Raw genomic sequence first — 14,306 nt, forward strand, 5'->3', positions numbered from 1 at the left:
TAAGTAGTAACAACAACAAATATTAATTGTATACAGTTCTAAACTTCCTCTTGCGAATATTCAAGATAATCTATGCTTTTGTTGGAAAGAGGGTAGTTCTACAGTACTATTACCTATACTTGCTAATTTATTGTATTTTTAAGGGAAGAATCACTGTACTGTGGCAAATGGTTTATTTCAACTTGAAGCAAATAAGCTGTGAGAAATTATGTAGTTTGGGTGTTACCTAAGCTGTTGCTGGCTCTTTGTTAAGTTGGTCCTTGGAAAAGAGATACCAATGCAGAAGTAGTATACTTTGTTCTGTTGGCTTTATTAGCATTTATATTTTTAGTCAAAGGCTTCCTTTGAGTGCTTTTCAGTATAGTTTGTTGTTAGGCAATGTGTTACAGAATTGCAGTGTTAGTAGCCATAGTGTTAGTAGCCATAGTGCTTTGAATGGAACAAGGCCATTGAAACATCATGTTTTGTTTTATTGCTTTGAATTCCTTAATGGAGTACAAAGCTTGCATTCTTGCTCCATTTTATAGGTGCAATTATTGTAAAAGCATGTGCCATTGAGTTCAGACATTAAAGCGCAACTTGGAACCTTAGAAAATACTTGATGATAAGGATTAATAAATTCATTGCAGTTAGTAAAATGTGAAACTGGTTAATGCTTTGCTTACATTTATTTGAAAAGTGTCCTAAGATGATATCTCAAATTGCTTAAAATACTGTATTGTTGTTTGTTTACACTAGAAAAGAGGTCTGTCGACAAGTTGATACTAGGATAAGTCAGTGCCTTTGTAATTGTAAGATCAGGTGAAATATTAACTGTAAACTAGTGTTTGTATATCCTTGTGCTGCTGCCTTGCTCACTTGACATATTTGTGGCAAAACTGGTTTATAGTAAAAGATGTGTTTGTATCTCCCAAATCTCTGTGTTTGCATATATGAGGAATGTTTGGTTCCCAGCTGCTGTTGTCAGTCAGATGGCCACATCTCATGCTAGTGGTCTCGTCTGTTGTGTCATTATAGGCAGATTGATACACTGGAATTCAATGGCACATCCTTTTTGAAGTTTGTGGAATGATGTCTCATGGCAACTGGGAGAGGAGTTGTGTTAAGATATCTGATAATTCCAGATTAGTGCCAAGTAAATAGTTCTAAGTGTAGCTTTTCCCCATAGCTTTCTTAATTGTGGTGGTTGCAAGATATTATTTGTGTTTTTTCAACATCTCATTGTAAATGTTGACCTTTCTCATTCATAGAGGTCCTGTAATAAAGGAGGATCTGGACAAGCTCAAAAGGAAAATGATTTACAAGTACGTATTTAGTTTTTTTTTCCATATTGGACTAATATTTGTGTTGGATGTTGTTCTAAGAGGTTATCCTTCTATTTTGCCCCACACTACATCAGTTGTTTTTATATATCATTATGTATTGCCTTGATTCACACAGCAAGGTACAGTAATGTTTTGCTATCATAAATCCATCTGAGATTAAAGGCTGGAGCTGCTGCCTCATCCAGACCCACTTAACAGAAAAGAGCCTCAGCCTGCAGTATTATTGCCTACCAGCAAGTCTACTTATAGGAAGGAGGATTCTGAGGAATAGGCGTTTCTCTTAACAACTTTGTAACTTGCCTTTCAGTTTTACGCTGATTTTCCTTTTAGATATACAACTATAAGACTGAAGGTGTTGGAAGTTAAACCTAAATATAGTTCATTTTAGATTGCTTAGATCTTGTTCCTTTTAAAAAGTCTTGATTTCTAAAGGCACATTTAATCATTCATGAGATCAAAGCAAAGTGTGCTGCTTATATACCACCCCATAGTACTTAAAGCAGTTTCTGGGCAGTTTGCAAGTTAATTATGCAGGCTATACATCTCCCCCCCCCCCCCCGCAAGTTGGGTACATTTTACCGACGTCGGAAGGATAGAAGGCTGAGTCAGCCTTGAGTTGGCTACCTGGGATAGAACCCCTGGTAATGAGCACAGTTTTGGCTGCAGTACAGCGGTTTAGCCACTGTCCAGCAAGGCTCCTGATTCCAGTAAAGAGGCTTCTGAATTTAAATTACTGTACTCTTTCTACTGACAAATTATGTGGGTTTATAGCAATTGCATATTTGAATCAAAGTACAAGCCAAGACTTCATTATGTCGTACTAAATGGGTAAAACCTTTGCAGACGTAATTTCTCATTTCTGGCCCAAACTATCCTGCTGTGTGAGGGAGATAGCAAAGCCCACCCACCCCCCATGGCTTTGCCACACTGGAGGAAGAGTGGGGAGGTTGTCCATCCCAAGCTGCCAGAGAAGAGTTGTCAGAAATGCATCAGAATGTTCCCATTGCTTGCCCATTAAAGCTGAATGGAGGACTGTGGCTACCGCAATAGAGTCCCTGTCTGCCAGTGTCATTAGGACTTCCATGGCTGCCTGAAAAGTGGAGGAAAACGTCCAGAATCTGGAAGAGGAGATGAGTTAAATCTTGTATGTGTGACTAATTAGGAATTGAGTTGTGCCAGCTAATTTTCTTTGACTTCTTTAGGGTGCAGAAGCTGTGGTTCTAGAGAGTGTTATGTTTGCCATTCTTGCGGAAAGAGCTCTTGGACCAAAGCTATATGGAATTTTTCCACAAGGCCGGCTGGAGGAATTCATTCCTGTGAGTCCCAGTTGTTAATATAATAGCAGTTGTAATGGAATATGACTGTTTTCTGTAGACCATTATGAAAAGCAAACGTGGGAAGTGTTTAGGAAAAGTGGGAAGTATTTGCCATTATACATTAATAGATCTTTGTACAGTGGTGCCTTGCTTGACGTTAATTTGTTCCAGCAAAATCGCTGTAGAGCGAAAACGTCAAACAAAATTAAAAAACTCATTGAAACGCATTAAAAACCGGTTAATGCATTCCGATGGCCGAAATACCTACTCGTCCAGATACGGCCATTTTCAGGTGCCTGTCTTGTGAAAAATGCCTCTTAAAAGCAGTGGGGAGCCATTTTGAGCAGCCGGCAGCCATTTTGAAAACCCGACAATCAGCTGTTTTGATCGGCGTAATGCGAAGAATTGGTTCCCGAAGCAAGGAACCGATCGTCGCAAAGCGAAAAAACCCCATTAAAACATTGTTTTGCGATCGCAATTGCGATCGCAAAAACATCGTCCTATGGGAACATCATCGTGAAGCGGATTCGTCGTTATATGGGGTAATCGTTAAGCGGGGCACTACTGTAATATTATACTATAATTAGATTTTGCAACAGTTATACAGTTGTATATATAACCCCCCTATCTACTATTCTCTCAAATGGGTGGGGAAATCTTATGAAGGGGCTGTGATTCATGACACACCAAATTCTTTTCAGCAGCACATAAGCAGGAGTTGTTTGCAGAAACAAAGAATAATACAAGTGTCTCTTTGAAGTGAAATAAGAACAGAGTCTGACTTTGACTTAGATAGGAGATCCACAGTATGAAGGAAATGGCTCCAAGTACACACTTTAAAACCCTAAAATCAAATGCAAATGCGTGAAATCACTACATGGTTTCACCCTTCCAGTGCCCTTCCTGCACAAGGATATTGAAATTCTGCCTAAACTTTCTTAAGATTCCCCCCACCCATTGAGCTAAGCCAAATAGTCCGTAAGGTTTAGAAAGTTGTTTTCTCATGTTTTCTAGATTTAATGTTTTAAAACACTTTAGTAAAGGGAATTACATGTGGAGCATTCTGCAGTGTAGCAAAGAATTACCCTTCAAGGTAGACTGTAACACTGAAAACAAAAGTGAGAAATGTACTTCGGTCACTTACTTAACTTCCTGATATTTGCTTGTCATTATGTCACAGGTATATTGATAATTGATTTGATGATCTGAAATTACCATGAAATATATTCTTATTCAATTTTTACTGTGCTCTGTTTTTCAGAGTAGAAAGCTGAACACAGAAGAACTAGGTTTGCCTGATATATCAGCAGAAATAGCTGAGAAAATGGCTAGGTTTCATGGTATGAAAATGCCATTTAATAAAGAACCAAAATGGCTTTTTGGAACAATGGAAAAGTAAGCACTTGCTGTTTCGTTTTTATTATTTGACATAAGAATTTAATATCTAAGTAGAGTGGCTCTTACTGAAGCTCAGGTGGGAGATGTTTTAACCCTCCTGTTACAGCAGATCAACTGGGTGCTGATCTGCTTCTAAACAGAATAAGTGCTAGTTCTAACCTATAAAGCCCTAAACAGATTGGGCTCAGGCTATCTCAAGGACTACATCTCCCTTTATGAGCCTGCTTGAGTGTTGAGATAGTCAGGAGAGGCCTTTCTCTCAGTCTCATCACCTTTACAGGTATGTTTGATGGGTACATGAAAGAAGTCTTTCTCTGCTGCTGCTCCCAGTCTTTGGAACTCCTTCCTGCAGTAGGCTAGCCTAGCCTTATCTTTGCTGTCCTTCAGCAAGCAGGCAAAGGCGTTTCTCTTCAGGCAAGCTTTCCCTGAGTGATTGGCTGCCTGCTTGGGGTTTAAAATGGATTTTTGTATCTTACTGCTTATGCTTTAATATGGTATTTATTTGATCCTTTTTAGTAGTTGTATATGCACCATTGTTAGCTTTTAATGATGGTAAGTAGCCTTGGAGCTATTTTAAAGAGAAAGGTGGGGTAAAGGATACAGTACTTTAAATAAAATACGGTCAAACCTTGACCTACAAACTTAATCTGTTCTGGAAGGGCGTTCGTAGGTCGAAACGTTTGTAGGTCGAAGCACCATTTCCCATAGGAATGCACTGAAAACCAATTAATCCGTTCCAGCCGAAGAAACGGAAGGTACTGAGGTTTTTTAGATGGGGGAAGCCTCCAACAACAAACAGTAAACTCAGCTCCCTTGCTGAGGCACTGGGGGGGGGAAAGCCACCAACAAAACAGCACAGAAACATATCCGCCCGAGCCAAAACCCACCCAGAAGTTTTTTAAAATGAGAAAACAGCAGCTTACCACCCTGCAGACACACACACAGGCTCACTCAGAAAGCAGGAGCTCCCTCAACTGCAACACACCCTATAATGGCCGACAGAGCTACAGCACAAAGAAGCAGCCTCAGCGCCACCTATAGTTAGAAAGTTGAATTGCCCACCTTTTTTCCCTGCCTGTTTCTGTTCTTATGTCGAAGCTCTGTGTGCAAGTTGAAGCAATATTTTTCTATCAGCCGTTCGCAAGTCAAAACGTTTGCAAGTAGGGATATCCGTAAGTCGAGGTTTGACTGTAAATAGATAAGTAGAATTTTGCTTCCTTTTATTATGATGAAAATATACCTTTCATTACCAAGGTTCCCTCTAAAGTGCTTGACTCTGCACACACACACACACGGACAGCTTTTCTTCTTCCATTGTGCATCTACAGCAGTTGTTTTCAGCCTCTTTCATTCCAGTTGCAACAGAAACCCACGGACTCGCATATGAGGGGGTGGAAATTAGAGGGAACATTGATTGGTAAGGGTGTTCTGTTTAGGAAAGTGTCCTCTGTTGTACTGGCTGCTCCTGCACACAATAGACTTGGGATATCTGCACAGCGTGACTGGCAGTCACCACCCCAGGGTGACATTGGCATACCAATGTTTCAATGTATCTTCCCATAGAATAAATTTGCTAGTAATATAATGGCAGAGCCCGCCTGATGACATATTTTTAGCAATGTATCAGCCCGATTTTTTTTTATGTGCATGCCTTTCTGGGTTCAATTCTGAAAAGAAGCAGGGCAGGACATGCACACAAGGAATCCCAGTAAGGACTGTACCAGCACAAGAAAGATGTGAAATAGCACAAACCTCCTGGTGATGGGGAAATTTTCCACAATTATACAAGTACTGATGGCTGGGAAAATGTCTGAATCTTGACTGTGTGTCATGTGCCCAGGAAAAAAAGCAACAAACTAACTGGGGGGATAACTAGAGAACATTCCCCTCATATGACCAAGGCTGTTGTTGTGGCAAAGAAATAGTTTAAAATAATGGCTCTAGCTGTTATTATCTTCTGAGAATACTACATCATGGTTGGGGTCAGGGAGCTGTTTTGGCCATTGCGATTTACAAGTACTGACTGAACAAAAAATATATTTATACAGGTACTTAAACCAAGTGATGAGAATCAAGTTTACCAGGGAGTCACGTGTTAGAAAACTGAATAAGATCCTCAGTTACAACCTACCTCAAGAAATGAAAACCCTACGGTACTGTTTTGAGTCTTAAAAATACTACATTTCATCTGCAAATCCATTTTGTGATTGACTGATTCTTGCATAATTCTTAACTTAAGAACTTGTAAACACTTTCTGTTAATATTGTGACTGAATCAGTTTTCTACTTAGAAAAAGATATATCTAAACATCTACTGTATGTTGAAATGCAGTTGATTGACAATTTTTATTGCTTAGATGAGAAGTTACTTTTGTAAGAGTACCCCATGTGATGAGCTTCCAGTTTTGCTTTTATCACTTTTTCATCACATTCAGTGACCTTGATCAGGATATTTCTGCAATCTAGGCAACTTGTCGAAAGTGTTTCCCTGCGGATCCATAGAGACAACCAGATTAAACTAGGCATTGATAATGTGATCACAAAACTTTTGTACCTCTTTTCTTCAAAAATATAACTGATTATCTGAAGCCTTCAGACAGTAGTTGTGAATATTTTACCAGCTGTGTTTCTAGAATGAAAAGAGCCAACAAGTGTTTAACTGAGGTCTTTCACTTCCAAATTTTGCCTTTTTCTTGGAGATTTGAGTAGGCATAGAAAAGGGCAGGTATTACAGACCTCTGACTTTAGGAATTGAAAGTTGAAAGGGTCTGTTGAAATAACCAATTTGGTCTCTGAATTAATTCTGGGAAGACAGTATGCAGAGTTGTCTGCTTACAGAAAATGAGAAATTGCAAACAATTATAGTTGTCTTTTAATTACTGGTCACCGTTATTTAATGAAACACTTTGCCTTGCTTTTCCAGGTCCTTGCTAGAAGCTACTCCATCTCCAGTTGTGTTTTGCCATAATGACTGCCAAGAAGGTATCGTGTTTTGTATCTTGCACTCTTATGATGTTCTAAAACTTTTCAAGAATGAAATGTAGTCCTTTTACAAAATAAAATCACTAATTTAAATTAATGCTTGCTTCCTCTTCTACCACTGTTTAGTTTAGATCACTGGTTCTTAACCTTGGGTTACTCAGGAGTTTTGGACTGCAACTCCCAGAAGCCTTCACCACCAGCTGTCCTGACTGGGGTTTCTGGGAGTTGCAGTTCAAAAGCATCCGAGTAACAAAGGTTAAGAACCACTGGTTTAGATTCTACACCATAGTTGTCAGTATGGTGCAAGTTTCCTAAAATTGGAGAAATAGTAAAATACTGCAGAGGTCTTGAAGCGACAGTGTAGATGACAATAGTGCTTAGTGCAGTAAATAGTGTCATTATTCAGTTGAATTACGTTACATATCTGAGTAAGAAGGAAAATAATTTGACCTGTGTCAAAATAATTTTCTGTTGCCCTGGGAAACTTTTATAGTGAGACCTGCTTATGTTATAGAGTTATATAATATAAAATATCCTAGATAGGACCAGAAAGCTGTTTGTAGTGCCAAAAGAGGTATCTTCTCAATATTACATTACACTGTATAAAAAAGAAACCTGGGATGTACAGACGTATTTGGTAGATTTATTTAGTCCCCAGGCAGTAATGAGTTAGAATTCACACATTTTACTTAACAGTTGTTATATGGCGTAATTCCTACTCACTCTTACCAACAAAAAAGATAAAGCATGTGTCACTTGGAGGTTAGTTGACAGTCATCGCTGATTGGGCTCACACAGATACTTTGAAGTATTTGTAGTAGACGAAACCTTCATGCACATGGCCCATTCACTGTCATGGTGAACATTTGCATTAATAGGACATTTGTGGTGATTATTAATATTCAAGAGTCAGAATATTTGATACTTGAGTTCACATGTTTAGGCTGCAGTATTGTCAGGAACTGATTTTATATCCTTCAGAGTGCTTGTTACTTTATACTCCTATTAATTTATATTTCTCTTTATTCTCTCTCACAGGAAATATCTTGCTGCTTGAAGGCAGAGAAGATTCTGAGAAGCAAAAACTGATGTTAATTGACTTTGAATACAGCAGTTACAATTACAGGTAAATGTTAGATGTTTCTGCTGTTCTCAAACTAGTGAAAATGCAAGGTTAGAAATACTTAATTTGTCAGAACTGTGTCTGCCCACATTTATTTTGCCTGCTATTGATTCACTTAGAACAGTGGTTCTTAACCTTTTTGAAAGAAACGCCCCCTTGAGCCATTGAGGAAGTTATCATCGCCCCCCTCCCTGCAGTGATGATATTTATTTATTTATTTATTTATTTATTTATTTATTTATTTATTTGAGACACTTAAATCCAATGACCCCTGAAAACAAAATTAAATTGCAAGAAAATGAAATGCCCCCCAAAAGTAACATTTAATGATTTAGTTGCAAGAGAATTTTAAGATGCAAAAAGAAATATTAAAAGGGCATAAAAACAAACCACAATGCAGGAACTAAAAATTTCAAGATGAAAACTCTGAAACTAAATTAAGATTGGAGGAAAATATATATTCATGCACACTGTAAAAAGGCTGCAGTCATCTTCACAGGTGTGGCTTGCTCCAGTGCCCCCCTACTGCCCCCTTCTGCTCCAGCGCCCCCACGCCGCCCCTTTTTGTTCTACCGCCCCCCTGAAAAATGAAATCGCCCCCTGGGGGTCATTATCACCCATGTTAAGAACCACTGACTTAGAACACCAGTGTTTACCTAAGTCAGAGAGCAAATTCTTTGTTTCTGGATGTTACATTTGAAGACAGGCTGGCTGAATTTCTGTTGCTTAGTGCAGTAAGTTGCACTAGAATAGGCCCACTGAATCAGTGTGGATATGATGAGTAAACTCACATTTCTCTGTTTAGTTCTTTTAAAGGCAGTTGAAAGCTCATTTTTAGCATAATTAACAGCAACAGACAGTTTGAAGTACCAATCTGGCCTTCCTCAGTTTGGTGCCCTCCAGATGTTTTTGACGACTGCTTGGATCAGCTTTGACCAGTGTGACTAATGGCTATTCTATTTTGTTATTTTCTTCTCTTTGTTGTATCCAAACAAAGTATTGGACAAAATCTCATTTCTGGGTTATCAACACATAAATATTTTCATAAATATCTTTGATAGCACTTGTGTGTTGTGTCTCTAAGATCCTTAGCTTAGTTCCTCATATATTCACTTAAAGGTTAATGGAGCAATTTCAGAATGATACTAGGCTTGTTCAACTGTGTGTTCCATTTTTCAGGTAACCTGTTCATGTTGACTAGTGAACTATGGAAACAGTGGATTCTTGGTGTGCTAATTGTGAACTTCTAGTAATACCTGGTTAAATTTAAATCTGGTACTGATTATATAAAAACATACAGGATTGTGTGTGTTTGCAACATACAAAGGCAACATATTGCTGTAATAGCGAGTAGAACACATACTTTATATGTGCAAAGACTAGGATTCAGCCCAGTTTTTGCTGAAAAGATAGTTTAAGAGATGTCCTCCATGGGATAGAAAGTAGAATTGATTACTAACTTTATTAAATTATTTAGACTGTCTCTTAATGACATTATTTGTGTCCATTTTCATATATATATATATATATATATATATATATATATATATATATATATATATATATATATATATATATAATAGCAGTTATGTAATACACCAAAATGCTTAAATCAGATTTATTCATATTCACAATATGAATGAGTAAACATTCATTAACTGTTAATTTGCTAGCAAGGAGCAGGAAGTTTTTTTGTGTGTTTGTGTGTTTTGTAACCTTAAAAAAATATTCCTCATATCTTGTTTATTCCATATATTTTAGAGGGTTTGACATTGCAAACCATTTCTGTGAATGGATGTATGACTATGTGTATGAGAAATACCCCTTCTTCAAAGCCAGCTTCTTGAATTATCCCACAAAGAAGCAACAAGTAAGGAATAAAGTAGAATTGCTTTTGAGTTCTGTGTCTAAACTTCAAGTTCAACTGCATTTTAAATGTTACTGCATATGAAGGAAGGTTTCATATCAGACTTCTATTTTATATCTTCAACAGTATCTTAATATCTTTCCAATTTACAGTAATTATGTTTGTTTTTTGAATATTTGGTATCGTGTAAGAGTTTATAATGTATGGTTTATCCCACTACATTTTAAAAACCATAATAGCAGTTTTCAATTTGCTGCAGAGGAGTCCACAATTTGGGGTGCTTTGGAATAAATTTTTGAAGTTTCAGTTCATTTTTCAAGAGATTCAGCTCTAGAGAGAGGCATTTTATTAAATTATTTAGAGTGTCTCTTAATGACATTATTTGTGTCCATTTTCATATATATAATAGCAGTTATGTAATAGACCAAAATGCTTAAATCAGATTATTTAGATTAGGTATTGAATTAGATTAAGGACCTTCATACAGATTTGTTAAAGCAAAACTTGAAGTACAAAGCACTAGACTAATATGAACCTGAAATGAGCACTTTGTATGGTACAAGATTTGGAATTGTATCAAAGCTTGAATAAATGACACTGTTTACTTCACATCAGCACTAAAAATATTAAGCTGCGGTTCTGTCTGCTCTCTGTCCTTTTTTAGCTCCATTTCATTTCCAGTTACCTAGCTGTGTCTCAGAGTGGGTTTGAAAATCTGAGCAATGAAGATAAATCCAAAATAGAGGAAGAAATGTTGATTGAAGTAAATAGGTAATCCTTGTCTTCATTCTGAATATACCATATGTGATACTGTTACAGGAAGTTGGCCTTGGTTAAAGTGTAGATTGAACATACCATTTTAAATGAGATTGAACTGCGGCAATCAGAAAAGTGTGACCCTCCAGGTATTACTGAACTGCAGCTCCCAGCTTTATTCATCAATAGCTGTATTGGTTAGGGCTGATGATAATTGTAGTCCAATATCAATACTTTGCTCACTTCTGGTGTCTCTAATGTTTAATCGATCAGCTATTCTAGAGTAGCTCAGATTCATTGTTACTTGTCAGGAAGCGATCCTAAATACAAAAAAAGCAGGACAGATAGTGAGTACATGGACTACTTAGCCATAATTTTGCCTGCTGATTAACTGACATAATGGGACTGTGTATGTTTAATAGATTTAAAAGATCTCCAGAAGCAAAGTGAACATATCCTTAATTATCTTCCTTGAAGAAGCTGTAATTGTGTGTCTCATGAAATACAATTACAATTATTTTCTCATTCAGAATATGAACAGACAGTTAACAATAAATGTTAGACAGAAGTGGGAAACTTTAGGATATGTTGGGAATTCACACTGCATCCCTCTGCTTAACTTACTGGTGGTTGCAGTCACTGCTTTGCAACAAATAGTATTTTACAAAACTTTTAAAAGTCAGTACACCAAATTTCAGCAGCATTGTGGCAACAGAAGAGGTTTTGTTCCATTGTCACAACAGTAGAAACTCTGGAAAGGGGTTGCAGAAAGAAGGACATTTCATGTGGCCTGTGAATGTCATGTAGCCTTTGCCTTGTGCCATTCTTGTCCCCTGAGGGAAGTGTAAATTTCATACATATAGAAACTGAAGTGTATAGAAAACATTTTTGTTTATTACTGACAGGTTCGCCCTTGCTTCGCATTTCCTGTGGGGCTTGTGGTCCATCATACAGGCAAAGTTATCATCTATTGAGTTTGGATACATGGTATGTCTTTTGAAACGACTCTCCTTGAGTGTCAAATATTTGCATATTTAACAATGTAATAATTATTAATATTTATTTTTATTTAATTTATATGCCGCCCACACTACCCAAAGGTCTCTGGACATTCCGATGCATGTTAAATCCCCTCTAAGTCCTATCTTGTTTAGCATTCTGTTTGACCGCCACTCAGCAAAGCATAACTTTTAGAAGCATAATAGCCTCCACTAGTTCACTTTCTAGGATTTGGGAACTTTTCAGCCCAGGGGCCAAATTCAAAATGGGGAAGGATCTCAGAGTTCACATTCAAGCAGTAAATGGGTGTAAAAGTCAAGGTATAAGGACACAGTCATGGAGTCAAGCAAAGTGTGTGGGACTAAATAGAATTGTTAAGTTTGATTGTTTTGGTGGTTGTGGGTTTTTCAGGTTCTTTGGCCATGTTCTGAAGGTTGTTCTTCCTAACGTCTCTTCTTTAGTGACACTAAGCAGTGTGATGTCTAGGATTTTGGGTGTAAAAGGGTGCCTGTCACCACACAAGGAGCATGAAAACCAGCTAGTGGAAAAATTAGTGGAAAAATCAGCACCTCCTTAGTCCAGAACATCACATACATACTCTTATATACTCCTCCATTTCCAATTTTTAATGCTGAAGAGTTTTTAATGGGATGGACATTTGCTCTGAAGATTTTCCATCTCTGCTTCGATGGGTTCTTATTTTAATACTAAAAATGCCATCTGATTTCATAACCAGATACTTTGCTTTGTTCCCTCCCCCCGCCCAAGAATTGAAGAAATGAACATTGCTTAATACTCTCAGAATTCTGTCGTCTTATTGTTGCTTGTCAGCTTCTTTCCAAAACAAAGCTTAGAATAATGGCAAAGCTTTGAGTAGGAATGTAAATTATCCACCACATCCCTATTTTAGCAATTACTGTCAGGTGTAATTTGACACTTTTAATCCAGCTGTAGTCAAGACAAGTTTCTGCCTTGATAGCATTATTTCTGGTAAAACAGATCAGAGGATTTTGTAGCCTTTTTAGCCTATAATGTGTGTAACATCTTAGTATTACTTTTGTGCACTAATATTGGGGCATGCAAGATGGCTAAGAAACTTCAGCTGTAATGTTTTCATCCCTTAGGACTATGCATTGTCAAGATTTGATGCCTACTTTGAGCAGAAGAGGAAACTCAAAGTGTGAAGATTAAAGACTGGATAGTCAGTTTCTGTACTGTATAAGAAAGGCAGCTGGGCAAAAATTCCACTGTGCTTAGGCTACTGTAGTTGTAATGAAGGTTTTGCAAATTCCAACTACTCAGATGCAATGCTGAAGACTGCACAAAATTGCTAAGTTTACTTTTTTACAGTTTCATAAGTCTTTGGAATGAGAATGAGAATTTACAGCTGAAGTATAACAGTGCAATATCTATAAGGTATTATGAGGGAAGCTTTGAATTATAATGTGAACCATCCTATACTTCAACAGCAAGCAGTGTTAACTTAGGATATTTGCTTTTTAATAAGATATTTTATTGAATTCTCTTAATGCGTCATAACATGCTGCCAGATCATGGGAAAATCTCCAGTTCTTGTTTGGGGAACTCATTATACTGTGAATCTTTGTTAAAATCTATTGGAGTAGTGGTGGTTCTCATGTCAGACTGTTTTCCAGAAAACTGCTGGTAAACTAACACTAATGCATGAGGCCAAAATGTAGAAGCTCATGCGTTCTGGCTTCTCCTGTCATGCAGACTAGGGTCACTTTTACATTCTAATATCTTGGTAGAACAAGGTAATACATTTGCATCTCAGACTGGAAAGAGCAAGAGTGTTCATCCATCCTGTTAGCTAATTCCACATATTTGGTCAAGTCGGTACACAGACTGTCCAGCAGCAGTCCTGCAATGTTGCATTGTTCTTGTCCAGGAAGTTTCCTGGGCTAGCAGCACAGAGATGAGTGCCTTGAAAATTCTTCTAGCTGCTTGTCTGGCTAGAAGGAAGAAGCAAAGGGCAGATGAAATGAGGAGCAAGCGAGGAATGTTTGACCAATGGTATAGTGGTGCCTTGTGGGGGCACACTGCTCCTTACTTTAAAATCCTGTTGCTTTCTCCATCATATTAGTGTATGTTTTTTGTACAAATAATCCTCTGAAAAATGTATATGTGAATTCTATGGTAAGTATATATTATCTTGAGAACTTCTAGAAAACATATCTATCTTTAAACATCCTTACTTGACTTGTGCTTTCTGCTTAACACGTATTGTACAAATAAACTTTTTAAAGTATTTACACTTTTACTATATTTTATTGTCATTATTTGGTAGAATTTGTCATTTCAAATTTTCCTAAATTCTCAGTGAAATACATTTCTGGGTGTACATATCACAACATTTCATACATAAAAAGGTGAGTAATATGAATCTTAAGTATTTTAAATATCCTACCTTATTTTTACCATATTTATTTTTAATCAGTTTGTCTAGAAGACAATTCTGTTTCTCAGTGACTTTCAAATGTAAGAAAACATCCAGAGTCAATTTTATTTATTTATTTATT

The 14,306-nt window shown here is 37.2% G+C and overlaps 1 protein-coding gene across 1 annotated transcript in view; it reads left to right on the forward strand.

Annotated features, from left to right (window-relative positions):
• Positions 1 to 14,047, forward strand: part of CHKA (choline kinase alpha) — a 29,373-nt gene extending 15,326 nt beyond the window's left edge. Inside the window, exons 3-12 of the mRNA XM_020784117.3 lie at positions 1,251 to 1,304; positions 2,528 to 2,641; positions 3,903 to 4,036; positions 6,088 to 6,192; positions 6,963 to 7,021; positions 8,060 to 8,147; positions 9,906 to 10,014; positions 10,676 to 10,782; positions 11,673 to 11,754; positions 12,891 to 14,047. Coding sequence (XP_020639776.3) covers positions 1,251 to 1,304; positions 2,528 to 2,641; positions 3,903 to 4,036; positions 6,088 to 6,192; positions 6,963 to 7,021; positions 8,060 to 8,147; positions 9,906 to 10,014; positions 10,676 to 10,782; positions 11,673 to 11,754; positions 12,891 to 12,950 — 912 coding nt within the window. The 3' untranslated portion in view covers positions 12,951 to 14,047. The remainder of the gene's footprint in view (positions 1 to 1,250; positions 1,305 to 2,527; positions 2,642 to 3,902; positions 4,037 to 6,087; positions 6,193 to 6,962; positions 7,022 to 8,059; positions 8,148 to 9,905; positions 10,015 to 10,675; positions 10,783 to 11,672; positions 11,755 to 12,890) is intronic.
• The last annotated feature ends 259 nt before the right edge of the window (positions 14,048 to 14,306 follow it).

The sequence above is a fragment of the Pogona vitticeps genome, chromosome 1 (assembly GCF_051106095.1).
Source record: "Pogona vitticeps strain Pit_001003342236 chromosome 1, PviZW2.1, whole genome shotgun sequence".
NCBI lineage: Eukaryota > Metazoa > Chordata > Lepidosauria > Squamata > Agamidae > Pogona > Pogona vitticeps.